General features: G+C 37.4%; 1 protein-coding gene across 8 annotated transcripts in view; it reads right to left on the reverse strand.

The window, feature by feature from the left end:
• Positions 1–14575, reverse strand: part of osa (trithorax group protein osa) — a 521098-nt gene that overhangs the window by 130546 nt on the left and 375977 nt on the right. For all 8 annotated transcript variants that reach the window (XM_070096962.1, XM_053791422.2, XM_053791420.2 and 5 more), the window contains one exon: positions 10427–10609. In XM_070096962.1, coding sequence (XP_069953063.1) covers positions 10427–10609 — 183 coding nt within the window. The remainder of the gene's footprint in view (positions 1–10426; positions 10610–14575) is intronic.

Here is a 14575-nt window from a genome sequence, read left to right on the forward strand (position 1 = left end):
TAACACCATGACTGGAACCATTCACAACCAACCCAAAATCTGGAGAGAAAATTTAAGATGAAGTTTCAGTGCATTCTGGACAATTTTTAAGCTGCCAGTGTCTAATGACAAAGCGAGGAGAAAGTCAAGGTCAGTTTGTAATATGACCTGACCCTGGCTTTCTCCTCATTTCTTCACCTAACCTATGTTATGGCTTTCTTCTTACCTCTTCACCTGACCTATTATGGTTTTCTCATCACCTCTTCACCTGACTTGTATCATGGCTTTCTCACTTCATTACCTGATCTGTACTATAGTTCTCTCACCTCTTCACCTGACCTGTACTATGGCTTTCTCCTCACCTCTTCACCAGACTTATCTTCTGGCTTTCCCACTCTTTTCTCTATCTCACTTATCTAAAGTTTCCTATACAAAACATAGGTTAATTGTGGATACCGGTTCTTTGTCTTTGTTAGTAGTTTGTTTTTTTTAATGACCTATTATGACAAGTAGGCACCATGACTCAGGTATGTGGTCAAGTTAACAGCAAGATACAACTTTTAAAGGGAAGTCTAGAAAATGTGTCAACATTCATAAATAAATTTACAAGGGTATCAAACAGTCGTAACTTCACTACTGTGAAACACCAAAGTGCTAGGCAATAACAATGTCTCTGCCAAGTCACATTCATGAAACATCAAAATTCAATGTCTCCAATGAAGGTAATTAAATATAAAATTGCCTTCACTGTACAATTTCTCAAGCCAAAAACTGCATGGGTCCAGGACAAATAATAAAATTTTACTATCTTGGCTGAGCTACAAACAGATGTAAAACAAACAGTGGTAATAAAACAAAGCCCAAACAACTTGAGATGCACTTCAAAAACTATTCAAAAGAAATTTGCATATTTCACTGCAATTCACTTAATAAAACTTAATATTGCGTACACATACGTGCACACGTATTTTATCGACATATACAAAGCAAAAGTTAAAAAACAAAGAGGAAGAAAACTAGGTACAGTAGATGTTTCTCTTTTTAGTGTATGACACTGCCTGCACTCTACAAAAAAACAGTCAGTTACTGACTGTTATGCAGGCTACTGCATAACAGTCTAACACTAACCCTCTCTATACCTAGAGTCAGAAAGTATTTGTTTTTGGTATAACTGTTTTTATGGTAACATCATTAGATGATCAGCAACTAAAATCTTCATGTAAATATTAAAATGAAAAACTTAAGATGCCTCAGTATAAATCAGATTTTGAGTATTGAAGATAGGAAATTAAGCAAGATAAATAATAATAAAATACAGTGGAAAATCAGTTTTCATATGCCCTAGTTTGTATGTAAAACCATAGTTTTTTTTTTTAACATGTCGGTCGGGTCTCACCGAGACAGGGTGATCCAAAAAGAAAGAAAATCCCCAAAAACAAAATGCCTTCATCATCATTCAACACTTTCACCTCACTTGTGCATAATCACTATCTCAGCAGAGGCGCTCAGATACGACAGTTTAAAAGTCCCTCCAAACTGCCAATATCCCAAACTCCTCCAGGACTCATGTCTAGCTAACCAGTTTCCCTGAATCCCTTCACAAAATATTACCCTGCTCACACTCCAACAGCTTGTCAGGTCCCAAAAACCATTCGTCTCCATTCACTCTTACCTAACACGCTCTCACATGCTTGCTGGAAGCCAAAGCCCCTCGCCAACAAAACCTCCTTTACCCCCTCCCTCCAACCATTTCCCTACAGATTTATACACTCTCCAAGTAATTCTACTTTGATCCATTCTCTCTAAATGATCAAACCACTTCAACAACCCCTCTTCAGCCCTCTGATACTTTTAGTAGCTCCACAACTCTTCCTAATTTCCACACTCCAAATTCTCTGCATAATATTTACACCACACATTGCCCTTATACAGGACATCTCCACTGCCTCCAGCACCTCCATGCTGCAGCATTTGAAACCCAGCTTCACACCCATATAAAAGTGTTGGTACCACTATACTTTCGTACATTCCTTTCTTTGCCTCCGTGGATAATGTTTTTTTGTTTCCACAGATACCTCAATGCACCACTCACCTTTTTCTTTCATCAATTCTATGGTTAATCTAATCGTTCCCAAACCCATTCACTTCTTCCATACTCCCTCTCTCCAATGTGATATCCAATTTTTCTTTATCTAAATCATTTGATACCCTCATCACCTTACTCTTATCCATGTTCACTTTTAACTTTCTACCTTTACACACCCTCCCAAACTCATCCACTAACCTTTGCAATTTTTCTTTAGAATCTCCCATAAGCACAGTATCATCAGCAAAAAAGTAACTGTGTCAATTCCCATTTTTATTTGATTTCCCATAATTTAATCCCACCCCTCTCCCCAACACCCTAGCATTTACTTCTTTTACAACCCCATCTATAAAAATATTAAACAACAATGGTGACATTACACATCCCTGTCTAAAACCTACTTTTACTGGGAAGTAGTCTCCCTCTCTTCTACACACCCTAACCTGAGCCTCACTATCCTCATAAAAACTCTTTACAGCATTTAGTAACTTACCACCTATTCCATATACTTGCAACATCTGCCACACTGCTCCTCTATCCACACTATCATATGCCTTTTCTAAATCCATAAATGCAATGAAAACTTCCCTACCTTTATATAAATACTCTTCACATATATGCTTCAATGTAAACTTCTGCCCCACATTCTAATACTGCATTTTTAAAACTATTCCAACCCTCTTCAACCCCTACACTACTCATACTTGCAGTAGCCCACCTCTCTGCCAATAGTTGCTTATATCTCACCCTAACTTCCTCCTCCCTTAGTTTATACACTTTCACCTCTCTCTTACTTGCTGTTGCCATTTTCCCTTTTTCCCATCTACCTCTTAGTCTAACTGTAGCTACAACTAAATAATGATCCGATATATCACTTGCCCCTCTATAAACATGTACATCCTGAATTCTATCCATCACCTTTTATCCACCAATACAAAATCTAACAAACTTTCATTACATGCTATATCATACCCTGTATACAGTAAGGCCCCGCTTTACGGCGTTTCACCTTACGGCATTCTGCTAATACGGCGATGTCAAATTATGACCAAAATTTGCTATACGGCAAGCAGTCTTTCAAATACGGCGCCCCCCACCCGGTTTGTTTACATTTTCCGTGACCACATCTATTATGTCAGGAAACTTTCCAAAATTTCAAGTGTTTTAAAGTTACTGCATATTTTGTATATACTCTGATAATTATACTTACGTGTACCTGTACCTAAATATACTTACACACCGTGCTGGTGTGAAGGTACACATTAAAATTGCTACGTCTCTCTCTACTCATGACGCCAGTACTATATAATAATACAGTGGACCCCCGGTTAACGATATTTTTTCATTCCAGAAGTATGTTCAGGTGCCAGTACTGACCAAATTTGTTCCCATAAGGAATATTGCGAAGTAGATTAGTCCATTTTAGACCCCCAAACATACACGTACAAACGCACTTACATAATTGGTCGCATTTGGAGGTGATCGTTAAGCGGGGGTCCACTGTAATCACTCTTGGGCACACTAAATGTCTTATTTTACATCAATATAGGCATTTTCATTAATCCATCTATGATATTTTCCTCAAAATTATATATGAAACCCATTACATAGTATATAAACATGATACATACACTCACAGAATAAAAATTGATGTAAATATAAGATTTGTTTACAAAGTGGCTGTGTAGGTAGTGTCGGAAGAATTACGTTTTCTCTAGTCAAACACTGGGGAGTAACTGTAGAAAAATAGGCTGCCTCTATCCAGTCTATATTTGTCCAACCTATTTTTATGTTACCCAAGTAATAGCTTTTATATCCTTTTACTCATGTACAAATTAATTGCTCTACCATATTGTATTACTACTACCACAACAACTTTTGTCACTACTACTACTACTACTACTACTACTACTACTACTACTACCACAAGTATTGCACCTCACTCTGAGCCTATATATACCCTCTGTGTCCATGTATTGTTTGTAATGGCTTGATAAAGCTCCTGGAGAGCGAAACGTTGCTACAATAAAATGTCACATTAGTTGCACTTGTGCCCTTTTACTTTACAAAAATATTCTTTTCGTATGCCTTTATATATAGCAATTCACGACCCTTGTGGGTTTAGTGCTTTTTATAATAATAATAATATTATTATTATTATTATAATTAATATTAATAATAATAATAATGGGAGCAAGGGGCTAGTAACCCCTTCTCCCATATAAATTACTAAATTTAAAAGAGAAACTTTTGTTTTTCTTTTTGGGCCACCCTGCCTTGGTGGGATATGGCCGGTGTCTTGAAAGAAAGAAAGAAATAATATTAATAATAATATTATTATTATTAACCCTTTGACTGTTTCGGTCATATATATACTTCTTACGTGGTACCGTGTTTGACGTATATATACTCATAAATTCTAGCAGCTTCAAATCAAGTAGGGGAAAGCTGGTAGGCCCACATGTGAGAGAATGGGTCTGTGTGGTCAGTGTGCACCATAGAAAAAAAAAATCCTGGAGCACGCACTGCATAATGAGAAAACAAAAACCTGACCGTTTTTTAATTAAAATGCCGACTTTGTGGTCTATTTTCATATAGTATTTATGGTTGTATTCTTGATTTCTTGGTCTCATTTGATAGAATGGAAAACATATTATCGAAATAGAGGTGATTTTGATTGGTTTTACTATAAAAGGAACCTGGAAATAGAGCTCAAAGTAGTGGAAATGTTTGATTTTTGCCGATGTTCAAAAGTAAACAAATCATGTCATTGTCCAATAAATGTCCAACTAGCAATTCTGATATGCAGTCATGAATGGGTTGACATTATTTGTACAATTATTACAGTATTGCAATAGTCTGCATAACAGTAAATCTTCTATTTTTTGTTTGAATAAAAATTCAAATAGAGAGCAAGAGTAATATCAGAGGGGCCTGGAGACATGACTGATAAACAAACAAAATGTTATTTTAGAGCCAGAAATGTCTGCATTGTTCATTCTGGACCTTATTTTGAAATTGTCATATTTTTTAATTTTTGTGAAATTGACCAAACTGCAAATTTCTGACCACATTACTGGGTAGTTGAAATTGGTAAATGGGCAGTTTCTTGTATTCCATCGATAGAAAAAATGGAGTTCTAAAGAAATAGCTATGAGTTTGGTCGACTGGAACAATGGAATTAGCCAAAAATTGGACTCAAAGTGGGCGAAATTGCCAATTTGTAAATGAGGTCGCTAACTTCGCAAGAGCGTAATTCCGTCAGTTTTCCATCAAATTTCGTTTTTTTTTTTTTTTTGGGTGTCATTATAATTGGGAAAAGATTCTCTATCATTTCATAAGAATTTTTATTTTTTTTTTTTTAATTTTGTGACACCAGGAGACACCTCAGGATTGGGGGCTGCGACAGTCAAGGGGTTAAAGGTAGTAGGTTGGTAGACAGCAACCACCCAGGGAGGTACTACCATCCTGCCAAGTGAGTGTAAAACGAAAGCCTGTAATTGTTTTACATGATGGTAGGATTGCTCGTGTCCTTTTTTCTGTCTCATAAACATGCAAGATTTCAGGTACGTCTTGCTACTTCTACTTACACTTAGGTCACACTACACATACATGTACAAGCATATATATACACATGCCCCTCTGGATTTTCTGCTATTTTCTCTCTAGTTCTTGTTTTTGTTTATTTCCTCTTATCTCCATGGGGAAGTGGAACAGAATTCTTCCTCCGTAAGCCATGCGTGTTGTAAGAGGCGACTAAAATGCCGGGAACAAGGGGCTAGTAACCCCTTCTCTTGTATAAATTACTAAATTTAAAAAGAGAAACTTTTGTTTTTCTTTTTGGGCCACCCTACCTTGGTGGGATACGACCGGTTTGTTGAAAGAAGAAAGAAGATTATTATTATTAATATTATCTTCATTCACTCTAAAAAAGGTGTGTTGTTGTTTGTTTATTCTCAACTAACTTGTACACAATGTAAGAGTATTTGTATTGTGAGGTAATTATTATTATAATAAAAAAATGTTGAGGTAATTGTTTTACAAACTCTTACAAATGTACGTGAATGAACTAAAAGTACACACATATTAATACGCATTTATTTCGCCTGACCATGTGATCACCCACTACCTGTTCAGTTCGTGTTCTTACATTGTCTGAACTCTGTATCTCATTCTCTCTCTCGTTTACTCTTTCGCTAACTAGTTGGCTCTCAATGACGATGGCGTCTAAGGTTAGCTGTGATAAAAAGAGAAGTCGTAAGCCTCTTGCTTTAAATGCCAAGTTAGAGGATGATGGTGTTCCATTCTGATTTTATTCAATAAACACCCTGCCACTCACCTCTCACACATTAATATTAATATTTTAAGCTAAGTAATAAGTGTACTGTGTGTATCTTACCTTTTATTGTGCTTTTAATGCCTATTTCTATTGCTAACTTAATATAAGTTAGTGTAAACTTGTTGTCTGGCATTTATTGCATATTTTATGTGTGCTCTGATAATAATACTTGTGGAGCTGTGTGGTAGCCGGGTGAAGGGACAACATTACGTTTTCTCTGTTTAGCCATCAGAGAAAACGTGTATGAATCTGCGTTTGGTCCAGCAACTCCCCCACTCCACTTTTGTTTACAATTTTCGGCATGAATTATTCATTACTTCTACCTTCGTTAATGATGGCATCTAAAGGTAGTTGTTAGAAATTATTAAATTCAGTGAACAAGGTATGTCGATGTTAATAATATGGCTCTAGGCCATGGTGTAGGTAGCCGGTAGGTGTAGCCCAGGCAGGCTACACCTACCGGCTACCTACACTGACTTCCTACAAATAAATACTACTCACCTCTCTTCCTATATTAAGACTACACATATTTTAAGGTAAATAATGAGTGTACTGTATGTGTATTTTACCTCTCTGAGATGTTTTAAATATCGTATATTAAGTATGAGACGGGGAGCCAGGGCTACCTACACCTGGGCTACCTGCACCTGACTTCCTACAAACAAGTACTACTCACCTCTCTCCCTACATTAAGATTACAAATACTTTAAGATAAGTAATGAATTTACTGTGAATGTATGTTACTTTGTGTGTTTTTAATGCCTAGTTCTATTACTAACTTAATATAATTTTGTGTAAACTTGTTGTCTGGCATTTATATGCATTTATAAATGGAAAAAATGGTGTTCTGCCTTCCGGCGATGTCTGCTTTCCGGCGACAGCCTGGAACCTAACCCGCCGTATAAGTGGGACCCAGCTGTACTTATTTATCCTCTTTTTTTGTAAAATATGTATTACTTATTACCAAACCTTTTTCCACACATAGTTCAATTAAAGGCTCCCCATTTTCATTTACCCCTGGCACCCCAAATTTACCTACTACTCCCTCCACAATATTTTTACTCACTTTAGCATTGAGATCCCTAACCACAAGTACACTGGACCCCCGGTTTGCGATGGCATCGGTATCCGATAAATCCGGTATTCGATACATTTTAACGCAAAAATTTTGCCTCGGTTCCCGTTAAAAAACCCAGTATACGCGATTCGTCCGAGACGTGTCCACGTGTGGCCTGAACTGCCCCGTGTGTGCCAGTGTTTACAAGCCAGCCAGTGTGCTCGCATCTAAGGATACATTCGGTACATTCCATATTATCACAGTGTTTTTGGTGCTTGTTTCTGTAAAATAAGTCACCATGGGCCCCAAGAAAGCTTCTAGTGCCAACCCTTTGAGAAAAACGGTGCTAATGACTATTGAAATGAAGAAAGAGATAATTGCAAAGTACAAAAGTCGAGTGCATGTGTTGGAGCTGGCCAGGTTGTATACAAAATCCCAATCAACCATCGCTACTATAGTGACCAGGAAAACGGCAATCAAGGAAGCTGATGTTGCAAAAGGTGCAACTGTGATTACGAAACAGCGACCGCAAATGTTAGAAGATGTTGAGAGACTGTTGTTGGTGTGGATAAATGAAAAACAGATAGCAGGAGATAGCATCTCTCAAGCGATCATTTGTGAAAAGGCTAGGCAGTTGCATGACGATTTGGTAAAGAAATTGCCTGCAACTAGTGGTGATGTGAGTGAATTTAAGGTCAGCAAAGGTTGGTTTGAAAGATTTAAGAATCGTAGTGGCATACATAGTGTGATTAGGCATGGTGAGGCTGCCAGTTCGGACCAAAAAGCAGCTGAAAAATATGTGAAGGAATTCAAGGACTACATAGACAGTGAAGACTTGAAACCTGAACGAGAGGTACAGGCCTCTATGGACAGATATGTTGTGCGACAGAAGTCCAGTGACTCTCAAGCTGGTCCTAGTGGCATTAAAAGAAGAAGAGAACCCCGGAAAAGGACTTGCTACCTCAAGTCCTAATGGAAGGGGATTCCCCTTCTAAACAATAAGTTCGACACTCTCCCCTCCTCCCATCCCTTCAATCATCACCAGATCTTCATTAAAGGTAAGTGTCATGTATTCTATTGTTAGTAGAGTACTACAAACTGTGCATGTCTTCTTCAGTTTGTGTGCATTAAACTTAATATTTCATGTGGTAAAATTTTTTTTTCATACTTTTGAGTGTCTTGCAGGAATTAATTTGATTTCCATTATTTCTTATGAGGAAAATTTATTTGCTTTCCGATAATTTTGGTTTACGATGAGCTCTCAGGAATGGATTAATATCGCAAACCGGGGGTCCACTGTACTCTCTCACTTGGTTCAAAACTCCCCATGCATTCACTCAACATTAAAAATCTCTCTCTCTCTCCTCTACATTTCTTTTCTCCAGGTGCATAAATACTTACATCCAACCCTTATTTTACTCCACATAATCCTTGAATTTATATATTTATATTCCCTCTTTTCCTGCCATAACTTATCCTTCAACATTATTGCTACTCCTTCTTTAGCTCTAACTCTATGTGAAACCCCTGACCTAATCCCATTTATTTCTCCCCACTGAAATTCTCCTATCCCCTTCAGCTTTGTTTCACTTAAAGCCAGGACATCCAGATTCTTCTCATTCATAACATCTACAATCATCTCTTTCTAATCATTTGCTCAACATCCATGCACATTTATACATCCCACAGTTTTCTTCTTTTTCTTTTTAGTAGGCTATACACTAAAAGGGATTACTAGCTCATTGTTTCCAGCATTTTTGTTGACTTTTACAACATGCATGGCTTATGGAGGAACGATTCTTATTCCACTTCCCCAAAAACCATAATTATTCTCTATAAAAGGTATTTTTTGTTAATATTTCCCATAAGAAATAATGTAAATCTAATTAATCTGTTCCAGACACCCAAAAATATTAACAAAAAAAAAAAAACCATTTGAGAGAGAATAACTATGATTTTACATACATACTAGGGCATACGAAAACCGAGGTTCCACTGTATAGGGAATTAAATTAGTGAAGGATAATAAAAGAATAAAAATGAACAAGTTCTTTGACGTACAGTAAAAAAAAAAGTCTGCTCTGAATGATAAAAGAATAAGATTGAAAGTGTGCTCCAAATGAGAGTTAAGTGTAACTGTTGTGATTGATAGTAAAGAATAAGATTGAAAGAGTGTTCAGAATTATAGTTAAATTTGATTGCTGTGAATGAAAGTAAAGAATAAGACTGATAGTTAAATGTGATTGCTGTGAATGAAAGTAAAGAATAAGACTGATAGTTAAATGTGATTGCTGTGACTGATAGTAAAGAATAAGATTGAATGATTGTTAAATGTGACTGCTGTGATTGATAGTAAAGAAAATTAAATGATAGTTAAATATGACTGCTGTGAATGAAAGTAGAGAATAAGATTGAATGATAGTTAAAGGTGATAGCTGTGAATGATAGTAAATAATAAGATTAAATAAGTGCTTTGAGACTGTGTCATATAAAAGTAATAACTAAAGAAAAAAAATTATTATTTTTTACTGTGGCTATGCATCTATGAATAACTAAAACTAATACACTATCAAGTGTACACTGCTTAAGAAAAATAGTTATCAGTTCCATTTGGTACCTCTAAAAGATATAATTTAGCCTTAACATTTTGAGAAATTTTCATTTTTTTTTTTAATAAAAGTTTAATAATCTATCCTTAGTCAGTAAATTATTCACTTCCAACATTCACAAACTACTGCATTAATCAACACTTCTTGAAGCCCAAACTTCTGAAATTATTTTCCTGAAGAAGAGTAACTTCTACCCGAAGAAAAAATAAAGATAAAAGTATATACTATAGTGAAAATCATGAGAGAAAAACACTTCACAGATTTCCTACAAATAGAATATATAATTCACTTTGTAAAGCTCTAGCTGTGTGAATCTACTAAGTAGGGAAGTATTAAGGCAAAACTACAATACTCACCAGAAGTTGATTGTGACGGTGGTCGTTGTGGCATATGGCCACCATACTCCGAAGAGGGTGGGTATTGTGGGTATGGGCCAGGCACACCTGGTCCCCCAGGTACATGTGGGCCATTGGAAAACCCATCCATCGAACTGCTATTTGACCCCGCTGGTGGAAAAGAATCTTGGGAATTTGAGGAACCTGGAAAAGAAAAGTATATTTTCATGCCTAATACAGAGTTTTCCATGAACACTATGACCTATCTATGAACAGTTTTGAGAGATCTCATATTCTAGCATCCAAATCTGTGGCAAGGCTTTCCTAGTAACTGCCGGGTTAACCAGACTATTACTGGCTACATGCTCATATTACACACATTCTTGATGAACAGGCACTTCTGAAGAAACCTGTCTACTTTCTTGATGTATTTTATATTTATTCCAGAAAAATTTCTTATATTAAAAGAGGTGAAGGAGGGTTGTGGATTTCTGAAAGCCTGGCCTCAGACCAGGCTGAAGATTAGAAGTGTCCTTGATGCAGGTTGCAGACAAAATCACAGATAAGCTGGTAACAATATATATATTAGGCCAAAACTGGTATATGAAGCCGTTTTGTGGTGTTCACACCTTAAAATCATTTGAATTAACAGAAAAGGTCCAAAGAAGAGCTACAAAATGCATTCTAGATCTCAAAAATATGAGTTATCATGAAAGACTGAGAACACTGAAGATGCCCACAATGAAGAATTGAGACACTTATGCAACACATAGGAATCTTTATGGAAGAAACGTTTCGCCACACAGTGGCTTCGACAGTCCAATACAAAGTAGAATTGGGTAAGGAGAGGAGAAGTTTGAGGTAATCAGTCCCTCAACCTGGAATCCATGTGTTCAGTCCATCACTCTTGTAGGAAGTGCAGCATAGGGCCAGAGAGGTGGCTTATATACTGCAGACAGATGAGGTGAAGCAGGAGGAGGCGGGATCACAGTGGTCATCGTCCAAAGGTTGGACAAGCGTTGAAGTCTTTGTACCAAGATCCCATGATGTTGCAGTGTCTGACAGATGTGATGAAGCCACTGTGTGGCAAAACGTTTCTTCAATAAAGATTCCCATGTGTTGCATAAGTGTCTCAATTCTTCAATTTGTCGGTTTTCAAAACCATTCATCACATCTGTCAGACACTGCAACATCATGGGATCTTGGCACAAAGACTTCAACGCTTGCCCAACCTTTGGACGATGACCTACTTACACTAGTGGCAGATCCCACTGTGATCCCGCCTCCTCCTGCTTCACCTCATCTGTCTGCAGTATATAAGCCACCTCTCTGGCCCTATGCTGCACTTCCTACAAGAGTGATGGACTGAACACATGGATTCCAGGTTGAGGGACTGATTACCTCAAACTTCTCCTCTCCTTACCCAATTCTACTCTGAATTGGACTGATGAAGCCACTGTGTGGCGAAACGTTTCTTCAATAAAGATTCCCATGTGTTGCATAAGTGTCTCAATTCTTCTACTTGTCGGTTTTCAAAGCCATTCATCACATGCCCACAATGGTTGATAGGAGAAAATGAAGCGATATAACATATAAGCTTATGAAAGATGTGAAAGAATAGATAAACATTTTTTGGTACCACCAACAGAGATAATATAAGGCCACAGATATAAATTAAGAAAAAATGGAGCTGAAGAGATACTGAGAAATTTTTCTTTACAAAGTGGTGGAAAAATTAAACAAATGGAAAGAGCAGGTAGCACATGCTACAACCACTGGAAATTTAAAACTTTATATAATGAATAAACTAAAGATGACTGGACACTGGGAGAATAGCTCTGCTCCTATAATTATAAATAAGTACAGTGCAACTTTATAATTAGAAGAGTTAGATTTCTGAAACTGATGTGACTCCCAAAAGCAGGAATAATAGGAAAATTCATTTTTCAGAATAGTTTAAAAAATACCATATTTCAATAAATACTGCTCTGTTCTGCTAATAATGACATTCATAAGACACGATGAGCCCACTTTCCTTGAAATCCTATAGTTAGTTTTCCCATTTAATAGTCGTGTTATAAGAAGGGTAGAGTATATGGAGAGTAAAAGAAAGGTGAAGAGAGTGGTGAGAGAGTGCAAAAGGAGAGCAGATAATAGAGTGGGAGAGGTACTGTCAAGGAATTTTAATGAAAATAAGAAAAAATTTTGGAGTTAAGAAAGCCTAAGGAACAAATGGATTTATCAGTTAAAAAAAGAGAAGGGGAGTTAGTAGATGGGGAGATGGAGGTTTTGGGTAAATGTCGACGAAGAAAGGGAGGCGGTAATTTCATGCACTGGCCAAGGAGGTATATCATCTTTTAGGATTGAAGAAGAGCAGGATGTGAGTGTGGGGGAGGTGCGTGAGGCATTACGTAGAATGAAAGGGGGTAAAGCAGCTGGAACTGACGGGATCATGACAGAAATGTTAAAAGCAGGGGAGGGGACATAGTGTTGGAGCGGTTGGTATTTTTGTTTAATAAATGTATGAAAGAGGGGAAGGTACCTAGGGATTGGCAGAGAGCATGTATAGTCCCTTTATATAAAGGGAAGGGGACAAAAGAGATTGTAAAAATTACAGAGAAATAAGTTTACTGAGCATACCAGGAAAAGTGTACGGTAGGGTCATTATTGAAAGAATTAGAGGCAAGACAGAATGTAGAATTGCGGATGAGCAAGGAGGTTTTAGAGTGGGTAGGGGATGTGTAGATCATGTGTTTACATTGAAGCATATATGTGAGCAGTATTTAGATAAAGGTAGGGAAGTTTTTATTGCATTTATGGATTTAGAAAAGGCATATGATAGAGTGGATAGGGGAGCAATGTGGCAGATGTTGCAAGTGTATGGAATAGGTGGTAAGTTACTAAATGCTGTAAAGAGTTTTTATGAGGATAGGGAGGCTCAGGTTAGGGTGTGTAGAAGAGAGGGAGACTACTTCCCGGTAAAAGTAGGTCTTAGACAGGGATGTGTAATGTCACCATGGTTGTTTAATATATTTATAGATGGGGTTGTAAAAGAAGTAAATGCTAGGGTGTTCGGGAGAGGGGTGGGATTAAATTAAGGGGAATTAAATACAAAATGGGAAGTGACACAGTTACTTTTTGCTGATGATACTGTGCTTATGGGAGATTCTAAAGAAAAATTGCAAAGGTTAGTGGACGAATTTGGGAATGTGTGTAAAGGTAGAAAGTTGAAAGTGAACATAGAAAAGAGTAAGGTGATGAGAGTATCAAATGATTTAGATAAAGAAAAATTGGATATCAAATTGGGGAGGAGGAGTATGGAAGAAGTGAATGTTTTCAGATATTTGGGAGTTGACGTGTCAGTGGATGGATTTATGAAGGATGAGGTTAATCATAGAATTGATGAAGGAAAAAAGGTGAGTGGTGCATTGAGGAATATGTGGAGGCAAAAAATGTTATCCATGGAGGCAAAGAAGGGAATGTATGAAAGTATAGTAGTATCAACACTCTTAAATGGGTGTGAAGCTTGGGTTGTAAATGCTGCAGCAAGGAGGTGGTTGGAGGCAGTGGAGATGTCCTGTCCAAGAGGAATGTGTGGTGTAAATATTATGCAGAAAATTCGGAGTGTGGAAATTAGGTGAAGGTGTGGAGTTAATAAAACTATTAGTCAGAGGGCTGAAGAGGGTTTGTTGAGGTGGTTTGGTCATTTAGAGAGAATGGATCAAAGTAGAATGACATGCAGAGCGTATAAATCTGTAGGGGAAGGAATGCGGGGTAGGGGTCGTCCTCGAAAAAGTTGGAGGGAGGGGTAAAGGAGGTGTTGTGGGCGAGGGGTTTGGACTTCCAGGAAGCGTGCGTGAGCGTGTTAGATAGGAGTGAATGGAGACAAATGGTATTTGGGACCTGACAAGCTGTTGGAGTGTGAGCAGGGTAATATTTAGTGAAGGGATTCAGGGAAACTGGTTATTTTATATAACCGGACTAGAGTCCTGGAAATGGGAAGTACAATGCCTGCACTCTAAAGGAGGGGTTTGGGATATTGGCAGTTTGGAGAGATATACTGTGTATTTTTATACGTATATACTTCTAAACTGTTGTATTCTGGGCGTCTCTGCAAAAACAGTGATTATGTGTGAGTGAGATGAAAGTGTTGAATGATGATGAAAGTAT

This window comes from Cherax quadricarinatus, chromosome 55, assembly GCF_038502225.1.
Source record: "Cherax quadricarinatus isolate ZL_2023a chromosome 55, ASM3850222v1, whole genome shotgun sequence".
In the NCBI taxonomy this organism is placed as follows: domain Eukaryota; kingdom Metazoa; phylum Arthropoda; class Malacostraca; order Decapoda; family Parastacidae; genus Cherax; species Cherax quadricarinatus.